The sequence below is a fragment of the Leuresthes tenuis genome, unplaced genomic scaffold (assembly GCF_036924035.1).
Source record: "Leuresthes tenuis unplaced genomic scaffold, fLeuTen1.0.hap1 SCAF_8, whole genome shotgun sequence".
Taxonomy (NCBI): domain Eukaryota; kingdom Metazoa; phylum Chordata; class Actinopteri; order Atheriniformes; family Atherinopsidae; genus Leuresthes; species Leuresthes tenuis.
The window spans coordinates 33,305,155-33,330,214 of NW_027325362.1; the positions used below are offsets into that span (position 1 = coordinate 33,305,155).

The 25,060-nt window shown below is 40.0% G+C and overlaps 1 protein-coding gene across 1 annotated transcript; it reads left to right on the top strand.

The window, feature by feature from the left end:
* The first annotated feature begins 8,707 nt into the window (after positions 1–8,707).
* aprt (adenine phosphoribosyltransferase) lies at positions 8,708–17,071 on the top strand. Its single transcript, XM_072391528.1, has 5 exons — positions 8,708–8,875; positions 9,984–10,087; positions 13,052–13,185; positions 14,824–14,902; positions 16,102–17,071. Exons 1-5 carry the CDS (start codon positions 8,787–8,789, stop codon positions 16,239–16,241), a joined length of 546 nt encoding a protein of 181 aa, XP_072247629.1. The 5' UTR covers positions 8,708–8,786; the 3' UTR covers positions 16,242–17,071.
* The last annotated feature ends 7,989 nt before the right edge of the window (positions 17,072–25,060 follow it).

Genomic DNA, 25,060 nt, shown 5'->3' on the forward strand with positions numbered 1-25,060 from the left:
TTTAATAACTAACATGCCACATAAATATTCTGCCACAGCAGTTTTTGCTAATGATCTGAGTGGTCATTGTGTGATCGGTGCAGTTAGAGACATTAAAATCCCTCGCACTAAGCCTCGTATTGTTCATAAAAGAAGTCTTAAGCACTTTGTTGAACAAGCTTTCCTTCATGATCTTTCCCATTTTAACTGGGACAGTATTTTATTAATTGGTAATTTAAATCTTGCTTGGGAATATTTTCATGACAGTTTTAGCTATTTTATGGACAAACATGCTCCTCTTCGTCGGTTCAGGGTGAAGGGACGAGAGAGCCCCTGGTTCACTGCTGAATTGACTAATCTCCTACATAAGAGAAATCAGCTCTGGGCCAATGCAAGGAAGTCAGGCCTTACGGCTGATTGGCTACTTTTTCGGAATAGCTGCACTACCGCTATTAGGGAAGCTAAACGGGAGTATTACTTATCGCAGACCACCGACAACTTAAACGATCCTAGGAAATTCTGGCATACCATAAAATCCCTCTCAGACAATACTTGCTCTTCAGAGCTGCCGCCTAACATTGTTGTCGATCCCACCCCTATATCAGATAAATCTGAGATTCTAAACTGTTTTAACAAACATTTTATAGCCTCCGGCTCCTTGTTTGACTCCTCATGTGATGGTAACTCACCCACTCTCCCCCTTGTCAGCCCAGCCACAGGTAACCAAAATTTCTCTTTCACCCCCTTCTCTGTTAAAGAGGTTTTTACAGCCTTAAAAGACCTAGACCCTCGAAAATTAGCAGGACCTGATAATCTTCCCTCTTATTTTTACGTTTGGCCGCACGTATTATAGCTCAGCCTGTATCTCACATTTTTAATCTTTCTATCCAGAGCAACGTCATTCCAGATGTGTGGAAAACTGCTCATGTCCTCCCTCTCCTGAAAGGGGGTGACCCCACTTTATTGAATAATTATAGACCCATCTCTCGATTTTAGCAAAAGTTCTTGAAAGGCTGGTGAATGACCAGGTCAAGGACTACCTGAGCCGGAACAATATTTTATCTCCCTTTCAGTCAGGTTTTAGGAAGCGGCATAGTACAGCAACTGCTGCCATTAAGGTGATAAATGATATTGTGGAAGCCATGGATGCCAAGAAATACTGTACTGCCCTTTTTATTGATCTTTCAAAGGCATTTGATACAGTCGATCAGAGTATTTTATGTCAGCGACTGTATACCATTGGAATGTCAGACCATGCTGTTGGCTGGTTCTCCAACTACCTTTCCGGCCGCAAGCAGTGTGTGCAGTCCGATGGTCTTAGCTCCGGGTTCCTAAACACTTTAAATGGTGTGCCACAAGGTTCCGTCTTAGGACCCACTCTTTTTATTATTTATGTGAATGGGGTAGGCCAAAACATAAATGCATCTGTACATCTTTATGCTGATGATACCGTCATCTATTGTTGCGCATCTTCTGTCGGGCGACAGAAGATGCGCAACAATAGATGACCTGGGCAGGTGTTCAAAGAACTGCAGTCTGCTTTTGACACCATTCAGGCACAATTGTCTCATCTCAGGCTGGTTCTAAATGCAGGTAAAACTAAGTCTGTGTTCTTTTCAAATAAAAAGAAGGTGCCTGCTGTTTTACCCGGTATTATGTCTGCTCAGGGTACCCATATTGAGTCTGTGGCCACTTTTTTTTTTTTTTAATAACTTTTGAATTTACATTAATTGATTATACAGCTTCTGAGAAGAATTCTACATATAGAAGGTGTCTGTCAGAGAATGCTGTAACCAGATTTAAAGAGTTGATTTCATCATCCTTTTCTTCACTGCCATGTGCAGATATGACAGAGGACGGCTACCTAAATTTTACTTCAGTAGAACTTGACTCTCTTGTTGACAGCACTACAGCTTCAATGCGTACAACACTAGACAATGTTGCCCCTCTGAAAAGGAAGGTAATCAGTCAGAAGAGGTTGGCTCCTTGGTATAATTCACAGCTGCGTGCGTTAAAGCAGACGACAAGAAAGCTAGAGAGACAGTGGCGTTCCTCTAATTTAGAAGAGTCTCAATTAGTCTGGAAAGATAGTTTAATAACGTATAAGAAAGCACTTCGTAAAGCTAGAACTGCTTATTACTCATTATTGATAGAAGAGAATAAGAATAATCCCAGGTTTCTTTTCAGCACTGTTGCCAGGCTGACAAAGAGTCCGAGCTCTGTTGAGCCATGTATTCCTTTAACTCTCAGCAGTGATGATTTCATGAGATTCTTCATCAATAAAATTGTTTCTATCAGAGAGAAGATTAATGGAATCCTTCCCATTATTATCACTGATGTATCATCAAGTAGAGCAGCTTTAGAAGTATCTTTCGAACCTGAATTGTATTTAGACAGCTTCTGTCCAGTTGATCTTTCTGAGCTAACAACAGCAATAGTCTCTTCTAAACCATCAACTTGTATGTTAGACCCAATCCCAACCAGACTGTTCAAGGAGGTTTTCCCCTTAATTGACACTTCCATTTTGGATTTGATCAATCGGTCTTTGTTGATAGGATATGTACCTCAGACTTTTAAGGTTGCTGTAATTAAACCTTCACTTAAAAAACCTACTCTTGATTCAGAAGTGTTGGCTAATTATCGACCTATATCCAATCTCCCTTTTTTGTCCAAAGTTCTTGAAAAAATAGTTGCAGTTCAACTTTGTGATCATTTACATAGAAATAATCTGTTTGAAGAGTTTCAGTCAGGATTCAGAGTGCATCATAGCACAGAAACGGCACTGGTGAAAGTTACCAATGATCTCCTGTTAGCTTCTGATAGCGGACTTGTTTCTGTGCTTGTCCTGTTGGATCTCAGTGCTGCATTTGATACGATCGATCACAGCATTCTGTTACAGAGACTTGAACATGTTATTGGGATTAAAGGAACTGCATTAGGCTGGTTTAAGTCATATTTATCTGATAGATTCCAGTTTGTTCTTGTAAATGAAGAATCTTCCTCACACGTTGGAGTAAGTCATGGAGTTCCTCAGGGTTCTGTGCTTGGACCGATTCTTTTTACTTTATACATGCTTCCATTAGGTAACATTATCAGACAGCATGGCATAAATTTCCATTGTTATGCTGATGATACTCAGCTGTACTTATCTATGAAACCAGATGAAACCTACAGGTTGGTCAGACTACAAGCCTGTCTTAAAGACATAAAGACCTGGATGACTCAGAACTGTCTGCTTTTAAATTCAGACAAAACTGAAGTTGTTCTCTTTGGACCTGAGCGCTTCAGGGAGAAATTGTCTAGTTATATAGTTACTCTAGATGGTATTTCCTTGGCTTCTAGTTCTACAGTGAGGAACCTTGGAGTTATTTTTGACCAGAATTTATCATTTGACGCACATATAAAACAGGTTTCTAGGACTGCCTTCTTTCACCTTCGTAATATTGCTAAAATCAGGAACATCCTGTCTCAGGGTGATGCAGAGAAACTAGTCCATGCATTTGTTACTTCAAGATTGGACTACTGTAATTCCTTATTATTGGGCTGTCCCACATATTCTCTGAAAAGCCTCCAGCTGATCCAAAATGCTGCAGCCAGAGTTCTGATGAGAACTAACAGGAGAGATCATGTTTCTCCAGTTTTAGCTTCTCTTCATTGGCTCCCTGTTAAATTCAGAATAGAATTTAAGATTCTTCTTCTCACTTATAAAGTTCTTAATGACCGAGCTCCATCATATCTTAAAGATTTAATTGTAAGATATTTTCCTAACAGAGCACTTCGCTCCCAAACTGCAGGTTTACTTGTTGTTCCCAGAGTTTCTAAAAGTAGAATGGGAGGTAGAGCCTTCAGTTATCAGGCCCCTCTCTTGTGGAATAAGCTGCCAGTAAATGTCCGGGAAGCAGACACCCTTTCCACTTTTAAGATTAGGCTTAAAACTTTTCTTTTCGATAAAGCTTATAGTTAGGGATGGCTCAGGTAATCCTGAAACATCCCATAGTTAAGCTGCTATAGGCTTAGACTGCTGGGGGACCTCATCTGTCACACCTTTCCTCACTTTGCTCTCCTTTTCCCCCTGATTAATTTCACAATTGATTTTATGTACATGTGACATTATTGTGATTATTAACCTATGTTTCCCTGTTCCAACAGATATCCTTTGAATGGCGTTATGGTGTTTTTCCCCCCTCTTTTCCCTCTTTTCTGTCTTCTCAAACCCCAGCTGGTCGAGGCGGATGGCCACCCTTCCTGAGTCTGGTTCTGCCAGAGGTTTCTTCCTGTTAAAAGGGAGTCGTTCCTTTCCACAGTCGCCACAGGCACGCTCAGGACGGGAGATTGGACTGAAGACACGTTTCGGTGCAATCTGTTGGTTTCCTTAGCTAGGATATAAATTTTTTGAATTGGCTCTATAAGAATTAATTGGATCATGATTACAATGAATTGAATTCCAATTGGCTTGAATTGGACTATATTACTTAAGTGCCTTGAGATGACAATTGTTGTAATCTGGCGCTATATAAATAAAATTGAATTGAATTGAATTGAATTGAATTATAAATACCTTGGCATAACATTGGACGATAGCCTTTCTTTTAAATGCCATATTGACCAATTACTGAAGAAACTTAAATTAAAACTGGGGTTTTTCTTCAGAAATAGAGCCTGTTTTTCTTTTAATAAAGAAAACGTATTGTTGCAGCCACTTTCTTGCCACTCCTGGATTATGGTGATGTTGTTTATATGAATGCCTCTGCTCACTCCCTACATCTACTGGATGCTGCATATCACGGATCTTTGAGATTCATAACTGGTTGTAAACCCCTTACACATCACTGCACTTTGTACTCTCTCACTGACTGGTCTTCACTTTCCATGCGCAGAACCACCCACTGGTATCTGTTTATCTACAAATCCATCATTGGACTACTCCCCTCCTATTTGTCCACATACTTGACACGGAAACAGTCTGATCATAGCCTCCGGTCCCTGGATTTCATCACATTTGCCATCCCCTCAGTCCGTACTGAACTTGGCAAAAAGGCGTTCTCCTATGCTGCGCCTATAACATGGAACAGGCTCCAACAGAAGCTGAAGCTGTCCAGTTTTATTTCATTAGAGGACTTCAAATTACTTAAAGGAAGGCTGGTGAGAAAATCAGTGGGGGTCTGCACATGTACTGTACTTAACTAGTTCATTTTTTCTTTAATTTTATTATTACTAATTATCATATGTTCCTGTTTTGTTTTTGTCTCTTGTACGTTCAGTTAATCTGTAACTTTGTGTATTGCTGCTGCCTAAAACAGGTCTCTCTTGCAAATGAGACCCTGGGTCTCAATGAGATTTTACCTGTATAAATAAAGGTTAATAAAAATTTTTTTTTTTTAAATATTTATGAGTCACAGGCTGTGTCCGAAATCACTCACTCATTCCCTACTCCCTATGTAGGGAAATAAATGTAGTGCACTATATATTGTGTCACATTTGTAAAAGAGGGCATTCCTACAGGGTTATTGATATTAGAGTTGAAATAGAGACTATTATAATAGAACTATGGATAGGGAAGAGGAAGTTGTAGGAAGCAATAATACATTTTTATAACTCATGCAGGAAGTTGGATATAAAGAAACTGGAAAAAAATGGCAAGAGCAGTGGAAACACAGTGTGGTACGGAGATTTTAATGCTCATAATACATTGTGGGGGAGTTAGAAGAATGACAGTAAGTAGTAGTGGAAGAAATGTTAGAAGGACAGAATCTGATCTGTGTGAATGATGGAGAGGGACAAGGATAGATGTAAATAGTGGGAAGGAGTCGGCTATAGACCTGATAGTGACCAATGTATTAGCACCACTGTGTGACTGGAATGTGTATCAAAAAGGGACCATAGGAAGTGATCACTACCCTATATATAATAAAATAAATATAGCGACAGTGCAGGACACGGAGAGAGGAAGGGGAAGATGGATCTTAGAAAATGCAAATTGGATAGAGTTCACAAAGGAAATTGGAAAAAATCTGGCTCGGGTTAGTGATAACATGGAGGTGGAAATGATGGACAGGGACATAAAGCAAGGGGTTCATATCAGCAGCGAACAGATGTATACCTAAAAGTTCAGGAAGAAAGAAAAACAAGTTAGTACCATGGTTGGATGAAAAATGCAAACAGGCAATAAAGAGTAGAAATAAAGCGTTTAAGTTAGTTAAAAGATACCATAACTTTCAACACATGATTCAATATAAGCAAGCGCAAGCAATGGTAAGGAAAACAATAAGACAAGCAAAGAGGTCGTATTGGAGGAAATTTTGTGGATCGATTGGGAGCTAAATGAAGATGGTGAAGGAGAAGTATGGGGATTGTTGAGGAAAATGGGTGGGGATAGGAAGGATTGGACTTATCCAGTCCTGAGTTCTGGAGAGGAAGTGGCTATAACTAATAAAGAAAAGGCGGAATTAATGGTTAAAACTTTTGTTGCGGTGCACACTTAAAATAATTTAACTGAGGAGGGAAGAAATGGCAGGAAGAAAAATAGATATGAAAACAGGGAGGTGTTAAAAGGAAAGGAAAGTACAGAAAATGAATTAGATGTCCCATTTACAAGTAGAGAAATGAAAAGAGCAATAGAAAATACAAGAAGGAGTGTGCAAGGCAAAGATGGGATATGTTACACTTTGAGCAAACATTTAAGTGAGGGGGGATTAACAAAGATATTATCATTATTCAGTAAAGTCTGGAAAGAGGGGAAAGTACCACAAAGTTGGAAGGAGGCAATTATAATACCAATTAGGCAGCTGGGGAAAGATCATAGTAAGAAAAATAAATTACAGGTCCATAGCACTAACATCACATACAGTTAAGATAATGGAAAGAATGATAAATGAAAGGCTGATGTATTATATAGAAAAAAGGGGATTGGTAACTAGACATCAGAGTGGGTTTAGAAGAGGTCGGAGTGCTATGGATCCAGTAGTGTGCCTCGGAGATGATTTAAGAAAAGCACAAGTAAATAAAGAAACGGTGGCAGCAGTGTTTTTTGATGTTGAAAAGGCAGATGACATGTTGTGGAGAAAGGGATTGGTAATTAAAATGCATCGAATGGGAATTGAGGGAAACATGTTTAACTGGACTATTGATTTTTAAGGGATATACAAGTTATAAAAGTTAAAATAAGGTCGGAGGTGTCAGAGAGCTATATGGTAGAGAATGGTACGCTGCAGGGGAGTGTGATAAGTCCAACGTTATTTACAATAATGATAAACGATATATTCGACAGTATACCAGCAGGAATATATATATATATATATATAGCATTAATAAGGTCTAGAATAGATTATGGCAGTGTGGGATATGGATCGGTAGCAAAATCAGTTCTTCCGCAATTAGACATAATTCAAGCTAGAGCATTAAGAACTTGTCTAGGAGCAATAAAAACAGCACCAATATGTTCACTACAGGTTGAAGCAGGAGAAATGCCGTCATGGCTTAAAAGAAAACAGTTAATTGCCGATTACTGGATAAATTTAAAAGGATACAATGGTGAACATCCAGCAAAGAGAGTTCTGGAGATGTGCTGGGAAAAGGGGAAAGAAAAAAAATAGTTTTGGGTGAGTCAGTGAGGGTTTGGCAGAACAACTAAAAATACAACATGTGGAATTAAGCCCAACAGTTCTTTGGACAACGAAACCAAAATGGATGTTACAATAAACAAATGTAGACTTAAATATGTGGAACATCAAGGAAAGAAATAAAACAGCAGATCTAGTACAGGAATTTTATAACTATGTGGAGGAAAAATATAAAGAATATGTGTATATATATACAGATGGGTCCAAAGAACAGGCAACAGGAGTAACAGCAGCAGCAATGGTGGTTCCCATTTATAATAGGACAATTTCAAGAACAACACTGGATAATTTAAGTATATATGCAGTGGAATTATGTGCAATATTGCTAGCAATAGAATGGATGGAGGGGGTGAGGGATAGGAGAATAGTTATATGTAGTGATTCATTTTCATCACTCTTAAGTATTAAAAAACGGAACAGCAAATTTGGAAAAAAAAGGAAATTTTATATGAAATACAGTTAAAGAGGGAAATAGTGATCATGTGGGTACCAGCTAATGTAGGAATAAAAGGAAATGAAAAAGCAGATTGCTAAGGAGGCAGTAAAGAAAGAGGTGGTGGAAATTAAAGTAAAATGATCAAAAACAGAGGGGAAAAGTTTAGTGTGGAAAGAAATAAACAGTGAAATCAATATTGAAAGAATCAGGAAAAAGGAAGACATTTATATACATTACAAAGTGTAGCAGGAGAAGTAGGGTGTTATGGACAGAACAGAACAAAACAAGTCATTCTGAGCAGAATAAGAATACGACATTGTAAACTGAAAAATACACTTAAAATAAGGGGGAAACATCCAACTGGGCGGTGTAGCTGTGGGGAGAGGGAGACAGTGGAACATAATGATAGCATGTCCCAAATATGAGAGAGGGAAATAATGAAGATAGGGCTGCAGAAGGCAGGAATAAGATAATGTAATCTGAAAAAGATAGTAGAATCTGGTAAATCTAAAGAAAGAATGAAAATAATTATAGGATTCCTGGTGTCTAGTGGAATAATTAAAAGAATATAGAAAAGAAGAATTAGAAAGAAGTTTAGGCCAGTAGATGGCGGCATATGCAACATCAAGGATGCCAGCTGCCATTAAAAATCAAAAAAGAAGAAGAAGAAGAAGAAGAAGCAGAAGCAGAAGTCCTTCGGGAAGAGACGAGCTTTCAGTGAGAAGTGCTCGGTTCACATCGTGACTTTAAAAATGACCACTGATTTCGAGTCCAAATTGCAGTTGGTTCGCAGACACATCCGAGCTTTCCCCGACTTTCCCAAGAAGGGCATCGAATTCAGGTGAGAAAACCTGGAGCACAGGGTCCACGCGGTGTGAGCGGTCCGTGGACTTTAACGTGTGAAGGAGAAATGGAGTACATCACGTGCAGTGTTGGACCCACACCTGCTGAATGCAGTGGTGACATGTGATTCAGTTTATAGTCCGGTTCAAAGAGTGAGCCACAAGACCACAGCATGTGGTCAACAAATGAATGAGTGCATTCAGCAGAAAAAGGCTTTATCTCGGTGGAGGAATGACCAGACTGTAAAAAGTTGTTCATTTTCAGCCATACTTTGTTTCTGCTGCAAGAATATAGCATCTCTATGAAGTACATATTGACTTTATGTCACTTTTCTGCTCTTATGATAGAAATGCATGTGGTGTTACAGTTAATTTATTAAGTAGTAACCATCTCTGAAGCAATATAACATCAATTTATATAAAAAGATCACAAAAGTAAGCCATTATTTCTGCCTCATGAATATTTGATATGAACTGTACCTTAAGCTGTTTCACAGAGGCAGGAGTGTATAGTGTCATGGTTCTGGATGAGAGGTGAAAACCACAGCTTTGTATCAGCTGACAGGAGCTCCCATATGTACAGAGGCAGCTTATTGGCTGGTAGTTGGATGGAAATGCCCCCTTTTGGAATTCAATTAAATTCAACTTTATATATATATATATATATATATATATATATATATATATATATATATATGAGTCCAATTCATTGTAATCATAATACAATCAAATCCAATTAATTGAATTCAAAATGAGTCCAATTCATATAAAGCCAATTGAAAAAAGTAGCCTAGCTAAGGAAACCAACAAATTGATCTTGACCTTCTCTTGGATTCAATCCCCCGACCTGAGCTGCACGAGGCGACTGTGGAGAAGGAAGAAACCTCCATCAGAACCAGAACCAGGAAGGGTCCATCTGCCTGGACCAGCTGGGGGCTGAGAGGACAGGAAAGAGGGGACAACAAACACCGTAACACCAGGCCAGAGACACCTGCTGAGAGAGAGAAACACAAGTTAATGACAACAATGATGTCATATGTACATGGAGGGAGGAGAGGTGCATCATGGGAGCTCTGATAAAAAAGTTACTGCCGTATTGTCTTGCAGAGATATATGTCCCATCCTGAAAGATGCTGCTGCTCTTACAGCCGTAATCGACCTGTTTGAAGAACATGTTAGGAGCAATCATCAGCAGGTTGATCTGATCGTTGGTAAGAAATTACATCTTTAACCTATTATTCATGTTTATTTAGTCTTAAAGGAGCTGTCCAACAGGAGCCAGAGTACCTCTTTAATTACACACTCATTTCAGGCTGACTTGCTTCATCTAATGATTTACATCAGCTTTTTCAAGTTTTGGTTTAGTTCTTGCTGTTTTTTTTTCAGAGAAAACTAGTATGTTGTTGGACTATCATAGCCATTACATTTCAGGAATATCAAATAGACATATTGGAGATGCATTTAGAAAAAGGGAAGGGGAGAAAAGACTCACCCTAATCCTTACATGTTGTATTGTTCAAGGGATTAAAAAAAATAAAAACTGAGGAAAACGCAGAATGACTTCCCTAATTGCCTAATTAAACAGAGTGTGTCTCAGGATTTCTCATCCATTCGCCATTACTTGGAAGATTTCTCTGGTACCAACAACAGAACTATGTAAAGCATAGAACTGGGAGGAATGGTAATATTTGAGAATGTTACCTCATATAAATCTTCAGGAACCTATGAAGAAAACCCACCCAGAACACAAGTTGGTCTGTGTGAGTATGTCAGTCTCCATTTTGTTTTATTTCATAAACCATGTCTATCCAATCATCTCTTAGTGGAGCCTGGGGTCTTAGACATATACGAGCCAAAGAACTTTTGGTTTTCCATTGTATTTGACAAGCATTGATCCTCAGAAAGAATGCCATCACCCTCCCCATTACATTTCTCCTCAACATACAATGAATCAGTTGTAAATTTCAGAATTATAAGCAGATATAAAGATTTTTATAATTTCTCCCTCTAGGTTAGCAAATTGTTAAGTATTTCAGGGTAATGGCACATTTTAGGGAGACTGTAGAAAGCCTGGTGTTGAAGGTTGTATTCTTCCTTCATGGTCTGGAAAGTCTTCAATGATCCCTTGTGTGTCAGAGTGCAATAAGCAGCAATGCCATTTTTTGCCCGCGTCCTAAATCTTTTATGATTGGTCGGGGGGTTGCTGTCAAAGGAGCACCACCTCTATGATGTTGTTTTCTGTATGTTCCACAGTTTCTGAGTGTATATATATATATATATATATATATATAAATGAATTCGCTCTGTCTAGAAGGTGCTGCGTTAGTATGTCATCTGATACAGTTGCTTGGAGTGGGATCCTAGACATGGCCAACTCAAGCTCCTTCCACTTGGCCAAGTACCCAGGATTACACCGACACAGAGGCCGTAGCTGGGCTGCATAGTACTACTCTGATAAACATGGAAGCGCCATTCCTCCATACTCCTTTATGGGCTGTATTCTTTTATATTTAATCCTTGGCTTCCGGCCTTTCCATATGTACCTAGATATGAGCTTGTCCCACTGAACAAATTGTTGGTTTGTTGCCTCCACAGGCGATGTCTGAAAAAGGTACAATATTCTTGGCAGGATATTCATTTAAACTGATTCAACCCTGGAGCTTAAATTTAAGAAAGGAATAACTTTCCACCTTCTGACATCTGCTTTTCTTTTGGAGCCCAAAGTTAATGCTAAACGAGGTTGTTAAATTTGTGGGTAAGTACACACCCAAGTGTGTTATTGAGTGGATATCACATTTTAGCTGATTCTTTCGAGCTATGTTTTTGGACATTGGGCCATATTCCTCTATACAACACATCAATCAGGGTTGTGTGCCCTGTTCTAAGTATTGTAGAATACTGTCTGCAAAAAAAAAAGTAGCAAGGTCCCCATTCTTTTTGATTTCTTGTACAATGCTTTAATCACTTTCATGAAGTTCTCATAAAATACAAATGTATAGATTTTTTTTTTTAACAAACTGCATCAAACGCTTTTTGGGAGTTAATCAGTGCTGACTCAATATTATTTTCTGTGACATGTCGTATTACATGTAACCTTTTAACCGTGTTAGCATAGATGTAATTATGCAATAGTCTACGTTCAGTATGGGGCCAGGATTCTGAATGGGAATTCTGCGGGGATCTTCCTGGTGAAGTGTTTCCAGAATCAGGAAATCATGGATTTAGAGAATCTTGCCATCTCCTGTTCACATCCCTGGGAGAAATGTTCCTTGACTTCAAAACACTGGGCAGACAGCTTTGGTCTCCACAGTAAATGCTCAAAGAACACATTAAGAGTCTGAGGTGTTCATCCAACCGCCAAACTCCTCAAGTACTAATCTGATGGATCTGTGGGAAGCAACCCAAAGGGCGTATTCATCCTGTGTCCTTTTATACCTTACAATTGTGGAATCAGTTCAGAACACTGTTCAATAATATCACTCTAAATGCATGTGGGAATTTCCCTCATAAGTGCTAAATTTACAGGATTGATGAACAATACCTGCAAGCCCATGCTGAAATTTTACAGCCTGTAAAAACTATGCCGGTTTCATATGATACATAAGGCACAAGAGCAAAATAATTTTCTAGATGACATTTAGATACCAAAGATATCAGAGGTAATAACTACAGATTGAGAGGCAGCTATAACTACAGAAGAAATTTCATTAATTTTGAAAAGGAAATCAGACCTGTCACATTTACACGCCCATCCAAAAGACAGACTAAGTTGAATGCTCTTAAACAACACAGAGACTTGTATGAATATAATCTTCAGTCATGTCTTATGACCCTCTGAAAGTGTGCATGGTGTATTTCTCTGCAGACCCTGCCAGTGATGTTCCACTTTCTTCTGATCCTGCCACGTTTGCTGCAACCTTTGCTCGTGTATATTTAGACTGCAGCAAAGAGGTTACAGGCTGAGCTTTACAGGCACCGTCAGCAGAACATGAACTTGGTCCACATGATCCAGTGATGTGCGGTTGCATGCGCTGTTATATTGATGTATGCATCTGTCACATCCCACTGTAGTAGATCTTAACTGTCATGAGAGTCCACCTGTATTTTACACAAGGCTTTCTCATGGTGTGTTTTATTGTTGCCAACTCATTTAGGTTTTTTCCTTCCTTTTTCAGGTTTAGATGCACGTGGTTTCCTGTTTGGGCCTCTGCTCGCCCAGAGATTGGGCATTGGCTTTGTCCTGGTCAGAAAGAAAGGCAAACTGCCTGGAGCCACAGTATCTGTGGCTTATGATTTGGAGTATGGCAAGGTAAGGAACATCACCAACACACTCATATGTTGGTCTAACACTACAGGCAGTTGAAAGTCCCATATAAAGTCTGTGTGTGTGTAGAGAGAGAGGGTGGGGGTTTAAAAAGTCTCTCTGTTAACCATTGCCTGGAGAAAATATATCAGTTACAGTTTAGACTTAATACAAAAGAAAACTTTCTCAAAAGTTCAGAACCAGCACCCCATCCGCTCCCACCAAACACAAGGCCCCTCCCTCAGTCTAGCCTTTGCAATTCCCTTCAACACTGAAACCGGCTACGCTACCAGAGCCCTGAATCTGTATCATTCTGGTCAGCCGTATGGCCAGTTTTGCAGAACCAGATATAAAGTTCCACAGACAATGTACCACCTTTCTCTCTGCAGAGTACTTGGGTCCATAGATGAACAGAGGAAAAGAGAAAATCTTTCCAAGGGCCTGAAACCAGAATTTTAAAAGCACAAATAAATGTGACAAGCTGGGAATGCTCTGTATTGGTTCGAAGCTATTGGCCCATCACTGGAGGTCTGCCGTTCGCTTTTCAACAGCCTGCTTGTATGCATACCTGTAAAGTGAAGACCTTCCAGTCGAGGAGTTTTGAGGGATAGCAACTGACTCCCCCCTCGTCCCTCCACTCTCCCACAGCTGGGGAAACAGACAGGGAGGGGAAACTATATTCGTCACCCTGAAAGCACTGGTCACACAAAGTTGGATTGTGGCAGAGCAGCGTGGCTCTCCTCCACCACCCTGTGGATCAGTCTGGCAGAGGTGATGTTGTAACAAATGGCAGAGTGCAGGGTTTGAGTCCTGATGAAGGTGTTAAATGAAGGCACCCACTTGCCCAGAATCTCTTTGGGTGTTTGTGTGAAACGTAAAGTTTGCCATGCCTGCAGGTCTCAGCAATAGAACTGAGAGAGGAAGATCCATGTTCTTGATTTCCAGTAGGAAAAGTTCCTTGTCATAACCTCAGCGTCCAGCTCTCTTCAACAGCAGGGATCAGACGGATAGATTGTCATGTCTCACCGGTTCACCTATCGCTAGCAGAACCACCTCCGTAGACATGAAGCCTGGGAAAGCTCCCTGCCGTATAGACACAGGAGGTGTCTTGACGACCACCATCCCTCCTGAAAGTACAGGCAATCCCACCGACAGTCTGTCTTCCACACAGGAAGGCTCCTTCAGTGGAATGCAGAAAACGTCAGCATTTTACACTCTTGTGAGAATGGGATATCAGTTTCCTTGACATACAGCAAAGCTTCAAAACAAAAGTGATCTTAGGGCACTTTACATCAAGAGTTTGGGCCAAATATAGATATGGACTTGGTCACATCATGGGAATAAATCAGGCCTGAACTGCAGTCTGAGCCTGTCTCAAGGATTCAGATTTGACTCTGTCATTCCTGCTGGCCTCCAGGGAAACTTCAGTTCCATTCATGATTCATGACTCTATGGTCTGCTTTTGTAACTCTCTAACCAGGTGTCTATCTTCCTCAGGTGGTTGAGATGAGTGCAGAATCTGGTGCTGTATCTCTCGTGTTGGAATATGAATCTTTATTTTTTGTGCATGTTCAACAGACCAACCCAGTTTGTGTCCTTGTGTCAGCCCCTGGTTTTCTTAAGTATGTGCTTCTTTTCCTTTAGGCAGAGGCAGAGATCCAGGTGGATGCAGTGGCTCCAGGGCAGAAGATTCTGCTCATTGATGATCTTCTGGCTACTGGAGGTGAGAACTGCTTTGTAACCACTTTGTTCACTGGATTACTAAGGTAATGAACATTAATTCAAGCGTTTACAAGGAAAAAAAATCCACACTCTTCAGGTATTACATGAAGAGAGCCCAAATGCTCGAATAGGGAGCTTGTTTTCCTATAAGAACAGAGGTAATATTTTCTCTAAAAAAGTGGTGGATGGAGATGACTCCTTTTGCACGCATTACATGGATTCAAAGCAGCTCTATCGTCCCTTGATAGTCATTAAGGTATAATCCTAACATAAAAAACTTGAAGTTGGAGTCCCTTTCAATTAAATTTCAACACACGGTGAAAAAGGTTTCCACATCTTGTACATGAATCTGAGACAGTACTGTGAAACCCGTAGAACCTCTCTGGTGTCATACATGTCCTCGTAAACCAGTTTTTCTGCTGCTGTTTGGACTGACCGGCTGTGCTTTCACGCATTCTTCAGATTAGATGCTGTCCTATCTCCAGGCCTGAACCATGAGACTGCACACTCTGGAGATGAAACCTTTCCCAAAGCAGCCCTCTTGCTGTGGTTTCTAGACTTGATAATGGCGATATGGATAAACACTGTGAAATAATGCACTGCTGTACGGTGGTACCAGAGAAAAGTCCTTCTCTATCAAAGGGAGTGATAGGTGAAAACATTTTCTCAAGTTTAAGAGAAAGTTGGTTGGGGGTAGCAACCAAATTTTCTGAAACAAATATAGAAATTTAGGCACAGTGTTGTATCTGAGAATGTTAATTCCTCTCTGAATTGATTGGGGTATAGATTTCCATCTATGACCTCAGTGATGTAGCCCGCTGTGATGTGCTGCTGGGCTCTTCTGGTGTTTAGGAGGTCCTGTACCAGGTAGATTCCAGGACCTGCACCACCTTCCATTAGTCTGGAGGCTGAACTTGAATGTGAAAGCCTTGTGTGTCAGTTAACCTTCACGTGCACAGAGCTGCTGTGTGATTGTGTACATGCACAGCACAGTGAGCCCACTGACAACAAGATATTTTGACAGATTTCTCTCATGATTTAAAGGTGTTCATACAATCTCAAAACTTTCTCCTCATGTTGCCTAGCAACCCGACTAACGTCTCCTCCACAGTTTCTTCATTACCCTCTCCAGTTTCTATTGGCTATTTTATCGTCTCTGTGTTGATGTTTAGCACAGACGTGTGTGTGCGTGCTTTGCAGGAACACTGTACGCAGCTTGTGAGCTGATGAGGAGGCAGCAGGCCGATGTTCTGGGCTGCATGGTGGTCATCGAGCTCAAAGAGCTAAACGGCAGCGACCGACTTAAACCACACAAAGTGTACTCTCTGGTTCAGTACTGAGGACCACTGCAGCCACCACACAGGAAATTCTGTTCTGAATCTGGTTATGCGAGTTCAAGAAAACAAGAAATATCTTCAGCTTTCAGAAGAACACTGTCATCGCTCGGGTTTCGGGGCTGGACCTTTTCTCGTGCTTCAGGATTACAGAAGGGACTCGGCATCATTCACATGATCTTTGGGGGTAGATTAGGACCACAATATGGATGGATGGATGGAACATTTAATCTTTCTCGTGTATAATGATCTGAGTACAATTTCGCCTCATCTGTATGTTTCTTCTGAACAAAACGCTGTATTTGTGTGACTGTTTAAGAGTGAGAAAGTGTTTCTGTGACTTGCCCATACTTTGCCATCTATGTGATGCTACCGGATCATTCCACGTTGAGTCAATCTTTTAATGTTGAGGTATCCCAAATATTAAAGCCATGACAAATTTATTCCTCATACTACAGCCAGTTTTACAGAGGGTCAGTCGGGTTCAAAAAGGCCTCTGACAAATTTAGCATGTTGTCATTTTGCTCATGAGGACAGATATTTACCAAGCACATTTCATCAGTTTTATCAGATACAGTCACCCAGAAATGGGTAGAAACTCAAAACTACCTTCACATATGCTCCAAACGTTTTTAAAAGATATTTTTCTCATTTCATAACAGAAGTGTGTCTTGGCCTCAAGACCACAGGTGGTGGGATCTGACAAACGAGAGCCTGGAAAGATTGCGCCATAATGAACATGTCAACATTTGCACATTTACAGTAATTAGAAAAAAGAAAAGTTATGTGTAACAAATAGTTTAAAAAAAATAAATGTGATCCCATAAAGATCACAATGTCGTGTATCGATAATTTTTTACCAAATAAAAAGTTTTTGGACAATCAAACAAAAGGTTTGATTCTGCCGAAATTTGTTTTTCCCCTTTCCCATTAAAATGAACCCTTTCATCACATAATTTCACCACTTACACCAATGTCTCATGTTTAAATCTGCAGGTGATGGGTTATTAAATATGCACCATGTATTTGAATTATCACTGAACTGTGGATTTTATAGGCTCTAGATGACCACACACCACTACTGTAATGTGTTTAAAACTCTTTGTGAAAATGGGAGTTTATCAGTCAAGATGTTTGCACATTGTGTGTGGTGTATCACAGGTGTCTGTGTTGGGTCCTAAACTATTCATCATGTACATCAAATTATTTGCAGATGACACAAATATAATTGGATCAGGTGAGAATTTACTGCAACTACAGCAGTACATTATTACTTCAGAATTTACCAAAATTAAACATTGGTTTGATTAAAAACAAGCTTTCACTAAATCTGAGCAAGATGAAATATATATTTGGTAACAAAAAAAGAAGTCATCATGCATGGGTACAGATTGTGGGGGTTGGTATAGAACATTTTTTAAGATTACAAATCACTCCACACTCTGTTCTGTTCTATGGCCTTACCTTACTTAAATTACTGCACAGAGGTATGGGAAACACATATAAAAGTTAATTAGAGCCACTATTCATTCTGCAAAAATGAGTCATCAGAATAATTCATTAAGTCAGTTATCTGGGACATACCAGTTTATTATTTGGAAAGTCTAAAATAATAAAACTCTATGATATGATAGAATTCCAAACAGCACAATTTCTTTTCAAAGCCAGGAATAATCTGTTACCAAGTCACTTGCAAAATATGTTTCATGAAAGAGAGGGAGGGTATGATTTAAGGGAAATGTTTAATTTTAAGATCCAAAGATATAGAACTACAATGAAAAGATTCTGCATAACAAATAACGGAGTAAGGCTATGGAACAGACTGAGCATGGAACTGAAGCAATGTCCCAACATCAACCAGTTCAAAAACAACTGTAAACAAATTCTTTTTACAAGATACAGGGAGGAGGGGGCTTGAGGAGGGTTTGGGGCACTTTGGGGATAGTGGTTCTGCCATTATGAATTGAAGGGAAAAGGAATGAAAGAGAGGAGGGAAAAAAAAGTTTGTGTGAGACCGAAGGCATATTCGGATATATATGTATATAGAGATAGATGTGTGTATTGTGTAGATCTATGTGTATATGTGCACGTGTCGGTGTAGGTATGTATATAGACTAGGGGTAGGATTTAATACGTTTTTTACTTCTTCCTGCTCCTTTTCAAACATGATATTGAATGCATTTGGCATTTATATATACAGTATATATTTTTTATTTATTTATTTTTGTTTGTAAATTTTTTTCCCTGTATTCAAAATAAAAGAAATCAATCAATCAAAAACCTTAACGTTCCATCAGCAGAAGGACAAAGCTCAAAATGAAAGTTGTGTGCAGTTATATGAAATAATGCAGCATATCTCAGCCAAATTTAATAAAGATCCTTTCAACCAAGAACAGTTAAAGGCAGTTAGCTCCTTAGCGTTTTTTCATCCATGACAGCAAATCTTGTCTATTTATTGCAGTAATGGTGAAGCTAGTTGATGAGGTTGAAATTCAAAAAGTAAATGTCACTTTTCAGATATACTCCTTTTACAAATGAGCCATGCCCTTTGCAAAGAGCTTTGATTTTGGACAAATATTGGGGAGAATTTAAAGCAGACCACCACAGTACACAAGGTGTTGGTACATGAAATTTAAAGAGAAAAAAACTTTACAACTTTCAGGTCAAGGACTGACTGTGTGAGGGGCCTGTTGTCATCATCACATATTCAATTCAATTCAATTCAATTTTATTTATATAGCGCCAGATTACAACAATTGTCATCTCAAGGCACTTAAGTAATATAGTCCAATTCAAGCCAATTGGAATTCAATTTATTGTAATCATAATCCAATTCATTCATATAGAGCCAATTCAAAAAATAATATCCGAGCTAAGGAAACCAACAGATTGGACCGAAACTTGTCTTCAGTCCAATCTCCCATCCTGAGCCTGAGGCGACTGTGGAAAGGAACGACTCCCTTTTAACAGGAAGAAACCTCTGGCAGAACCAGAACCAGGAAGGGTGGCCATCCGCCTCGACCAGCTGGGGTTTGAGAAGACAGAAAAGAGGGGGGGGGGACGACACCATTCAAAGGATATCTGTTGGAACAGGGAAACACAAGTTAATAACCACAATAATGTCACATGTACATAAAATCATTTGAGAAATTAAACGGGGGGGAAAAAGAGAGCAAAGTGAGGAAAGGTGTGACAGATGAGGTCCCCCAGCAGTCTAAGCCTATAGCAGCTTAACTATGGGATGTTTCAGGATTACCTGAGCCATCCCTAACTATAAGCTTTATCAAAAAGGAAAGTTTTAAGCCTAATCTTAAAAGTGGAAAGGGTGTCTGCTTCCCGGACATATACTGGCAGCTGATTCCACAAGAGAGGGGCCTGATAACTGAAGGCTCTACCTCCCATTCTACTTTTAGAAACTCTGGGAACAACAAGTAAACCTGCAGTTTGGGAGCGAAGTGCTCTGTTAGCCATATAAGCATGGTGGTGAAGGACACAATATTAATTTCAATGAAGGAATTCATTAATATGCATGTATTACTCCTTTAATAATTAAAGCCTGAATAAATAAAAATGAATTACTACACAGACATTGATGGTTTACATTCTTTAGTCATGGCGTCTCTGTCAACTGGAACCAGTTGGCTCAGCAGCACACCTAGTGGTCACAGTTTGTAAATGCAAGCTTCAAACTGTCCTCCCCATCCCTGACCTGAGAAGGATGATATTGGCTATTGAAGTCCTTGTCATTGTGAGTTGAGGTGTAACCACAGACCTTATATGATGGCTCTGTGGGAATCAACCCGAGCCATAAAGATTCCCGCCCACAAGTCACAGGGCCCAAATGTCCCAGTACCACATTCAAACGACTTTTCAGTTGGAGGATCTGCAGTATACTGTTGTCTAAGGCAGGAGAAAACAGTAAAACAGTTATAATATAGCTATAGTATACAATACAAACAAGTGTAAAACAATTTATGGCTCATATTTCCCAAGCAATAACCTGTACATATATATAAGTAGAGCCTATTGTACTCAGGGCTGCAGATTCAGTAAAGTTACTGCAACAGTTTTAACTGGATGATTGAAAGCTTATTGGATGAAAGCTTGTTTAGTACTAAACCATCAACTTGTATTTTAGACCCAATCCCAACCAGACTGTTCAAGGAGGTTTTCCCCTTAATTGACACTTCCATAATGGATTTGATCAATCTGTCTTTGTTGACAGGATATGTACCTCAGACTTTTAAGGTTGCTGTAATTAAACCTTTGAAAAAGGTAAACCTTTGAAAAAATTAATTGGATTATTATTACAATAAATTGAATTCCAATTGGCTTGAATTGGACTATATTATTTATGTGCCTTGAGATGACAATTGTTGAAATTTGGCGCAATATAAATAAAATTGAATTGAAAGTAACTGAATGATAAGGCAACACACTCCCCGCCTGGTATCCCAAGATACCACAAGTTATAACTAAAGAGCTCAGGCCAGAATGAAGAAGGCCCTCGTCCTTATTCCTCAGGAGAGAACAGCAAGACCACTTCTGCCACTGGCCTAAGAAACAGCTTCATTCCAGCCCGTCCGTTGATTTTCACCTCCACCTTACGGATCCTTCCGTCCTTGCTAGGGAAAACCTGAGTTATGACTCCTGAAGGCCAGTCATTCCTCTTGGACTGACAATCCCTCATGAGCAATACGGATCCTGGTGGGATGTTCGGCCTACTAGATGTCCATTTCCTTCATGACTGCAGGGTAGACAGGTACTGTTTCCGCCATCTGTCCCAGAATGTGTTGGCAAAGCTTTGCACTTGCCACCACTGTCGCTTGTACAGATCCTTGTCATCAAACTCACCCGGAGGAATAGGATGAGGGCCGCTTTTCTGTGTAAGCAACGTGGCAGGTGTGAGGATGAATGGATCTTGAGCATCCGTTAACACTGGTACTAGCGGTCTGTTGTTCACAATAGCTATGACCTCAGCCATAAAGGTGGTGAGAACCTCGTGAGTGAGTCTAGAAGATCGTGACTGGAGAAGCATGTAATGGAGGATCTTGCGGGTAAGTTCGCGCCCATACCCCACCCATGTGGGAGGAATGAGGCAGATTGAATGTCCACGTACAGCCCTTTTCTGAAAGGTTCCTCCTCACCACATTTCATCAATATTGGAGGAGATTCCTAGATCCTCGCATGCCCCAATGAAATTTGTTCCCTGGTCAGAACGGATTTGTTTGACTGGCCACGGATAGCTAGAAACCTTCTCAGGGCATTTATAAAACTTGAGCTGTCCATGGACTCTATGACCTCAAGATGGATGGCTCTGGTGCTTAAGCAGGTGAAAAGGACTGCCCATCTTTTATTATCAGCATAGCCACCTCTTGTACGCCGAGCAGAAATGGTCCAGGGTCCAAATGCATCAATGCCAACTTGCATAAAAGGCAGCTCCATGCTGAGTCTATCAGATGGTAAATCAGCCATTTTCTGAACTTCACAAGTCCCACGGAGCTTACGAGATGGGATGCACTTAAAAATTAAACTGCTCACACACCTTTTGGCACCCATGATCCAGTAGCCAGCTGAGTGAACAGCGCCCTCAGTAAAATGGCGTCTTTGGTGTTGTGATTGGTGTGGTGATGTTGCACAAAGAGGGATGCAACGTGATGCGTTCCAGGAATGATTAGGGGCCTTTTCTCTTCATATCCCAACTGTGATGCCTGTATGCGTCCTCCGACGCTTAACAGGCCATCCTCATCAATGAAGGGATCCAGCATCTTCAAGGGACTGTCCTTGGGGATTTCTCTTTGGGTCCTGATACATTCCATTTCCTCAGCACAAGTTTCCTGCTGCACAGATCGAATGATGACCTTCTTGCTCTGAATGAGTTCCTCCACTGTGTATGGTCTTCCACAATGATGCCACCCCTTGCAGGTCCATGTAGAATCATCTGAGGTCTTCCTGAAGAGGCATACAATATGCCTAAGACAAGATATTGATAAATTGATACTGATAAAAAAGGCACAAACTTTCCCTCTGCTCTGACATAGAAAACTGCCTCGACACTTACTGATGACATCATCAATTAGAGACACAGACTACCTGAATTAAACTACCGCTATACAAACCCAAACAGCAGGAGGTGCTATTGAACAAAATTAAAGTAACTGACTGATAAGGCAACACATTTATGATTAAAACGTCTCTGGGGACTGTGACAACAATGAACATTACCTCAGACAGTACTGATATTTTTTGTAGGGTGCTTGCTGGCTGATGGTGTACAGGTTTGAAGTTGCAACTTAAACTAGATAAAACTTTCCTGCCAAACAGCAGTGAGAATGCTGATGAAGTTTGATTGGGATAGCTGACCACACTAAAATGATTAAATTTTAGCAGAAAACCCGTTGCTGAAGTCTTGGTTGCAGGAATTTGAAGGTAAAAAGAAATTATTGAAACGATTTGAAGCTGAGGAAAAAAACCAGAATTGTTTAAATGACTGGAAAAGAAAAAAAATGGCAAAATTGTCAGCACAGAAAAGCTGAATGGTTCAAAACAACAAAATGATTTCAAGTAGAATGAAAATAAGTGAAAAGTATTGAAATTTTGCTAAAAACATCCTAAAGGGTGAAATGGGATAAATATGCCAGCGTAACTGGAACCTTAAATTGAATTGTAAAAGTGGTAAAGTGACATTTTATATATATATATATATATATATATGTGTGTGTGTGTGTTGTCATGATTGCACTCAGTTGTAGTTTTGTTCTGAATTCCAGGCCCAGAACAAAACAGGAGTCTGGACTGCTCCTTCCAGCACACCTGCTGCTCGTCTGCACTCCTTATGAACTCTGAAGGACCTGCAGGAGCTCCAGACTTTGCAATATTGTCTTACAGTCTCTGTTGGTAATCAGGCTCACCAGTGCTTCTCAGTGTTGCTCGTATAACCTTCCTATGACTTATTGTGCCATTACCTGTGTTCCCCAGTGTAACCTTGCCTCTTTCGAGATCCTTGGCTACCTTCTTCGACCTCTTCACTGTGTCCGGATTACAACCTGCATTCTTCTTTGCTTCCTCACTTTACATACATCAGAACTCTTCAGTTTATGGATCAGGGGCCCCCAAAACAACAGCTATACCGTGACAAAATGTTTTGCTAATATTATTCCTCGTCTGGGTGGCACACACTGATTAGAAGAGCAATAATTTAAAGAAGCATTAACTGTACGAACAATTAATACGCATCGCTTTTTGAACCACTAAAGTCTCACCGCTGTTTTGAAATGCTGAGGTTGATGGTAGAACTAATTTGTAGGCAATAACGTTTTTGTCAGCATTGGCAGGATGTCTCGATGGGTAGGACAGAACAGTAGGACATTGATTTTTAAATCCTACCTGAAACTAATCTCTTTGACTTTCAGCACCCTGTAACTTATTGACGTTTTTTTTTTTTTTACCTCTATTTTTAGTATATTCTAATGTTTTTATTGTATTACAAAATGTTTTATTTATGTTTTGTCTTTTGATTTATTTATTTCAGTTGATTTCATCTGTACAGGACTTGAAACAAAGTGCTTTATAAATTTAGTTAAATAGGATTGGATTTCCATGCTCCCACTGGCTCAGATTATGCACAGTAACATTTGTTACCTCAGTCGTATGGACAACACACAAATCTGCATCACCCTATTGCTCAGCGTTATAATTTGTTAATTTATAGGTCATAATTTCCTACAAACATTCATTAAGTGCCTCAAGCAACTGGACGATCCAGAATTTCCTTCAGTTAAACAAAGACAAATCAGAGGTAATTGTCTTTGGACAGTTCAAATCTGAGCTCAGCTTCAGTCTGTGTCGTTAAAAACCACAAACCAAGCTGGAAGTCCGGGTGTTAATATGGACTCAGACCTGAACTCCAACAGCCTTATCAAGTCAGTTATCAATCTATCACCTGGAGAACATTTCAAGGATTAACGTGTCAGTGATTTAGAAAAGCTGCTCCAGGCATTTATCCCCAGCAGACCTGACGGCTGGAACAGAGTCTGTTTAAAGATGATCAGACAGCTGCAGCTGATTCAGAAAGCTCACTGAGACCAGAAAAGTGGATCATATCCCTCCATCCTGAGGCCTCTACGCTGATTTTAGAATACTGCTGTCGCTTCAAAATGGTTTCATGTCAGATCTTCTGGTACGTGATGAACCTCTCAGGTCTTCAGGAACAGGTTCGCTTTCTGTCCCCACAGTTAGAACTAAACACGGAGAAGCTGCCAAGGACCATATACACCAATCAGCAATAACATTAAAAACACTTCTCATCTTGATCCAATGCAATGTTCTACTGGCAAAACCTGCACGAATGTAGCTTCTGACTGTATTGTCTTAAGTCTATACAGTGTTACAATGCTTCACACGGGCGATGTGGTGTCTCGCTAAGAACAAAGAGCAATCGTGCACGTCTGTGCAGGTGGGAGTAGAGCTGGTCTTCCCAAAGCATCTGATCACATCAGTATTAAACCTTTAATGTCTGCAAAGTGGACCCTTGTCCACCATGATCAAAGTGTAGCAGCTGAAGTTAAACTTGCACAAAGCTGACCACTTTGAGTAGGATAAATATGAACACAATATTTCTATTTCATAGAAATTTTATTTAATTCTTAAAGTGTTTCCGCACATTTATTTGACCGATACAAAGCCCAATAAACCCCAAACACACGTGTACGTATGAAAGCCACACAGAATCGCACAGATAAGCTTGTCAGGGGAACACGAACACTACGGTGCGTTTGCTGTGGCTGGGATTACCGGCTACATTTAAACGGAAATAGCATATTCCT

Excerpts from the sequence above, each read along its gene's own strand:
- aprt (XM_072391528.1), top strand. The coding sequence starts at position 8,787 with ATGACCACTGATTTCGAGTCCAAATTGCAGTTGGTTCGCAGACACATC. Across the intron at positions 8,876-9,983 it reads AAGAAGGGCATCGAATTCAG|AGATATATGTCCCATCCTGA; the intron begins GTGAGAAAACCT and ends ATTGTCTTGCAG. Across the intron at positions 10,088-13,051 it reads GCAGGTTGATCTGATCGTTG|GTTTAGATGCACGTGGTTTC; the intron begins GTAAGAAATTAC and ends TTCCTTTTTCAG.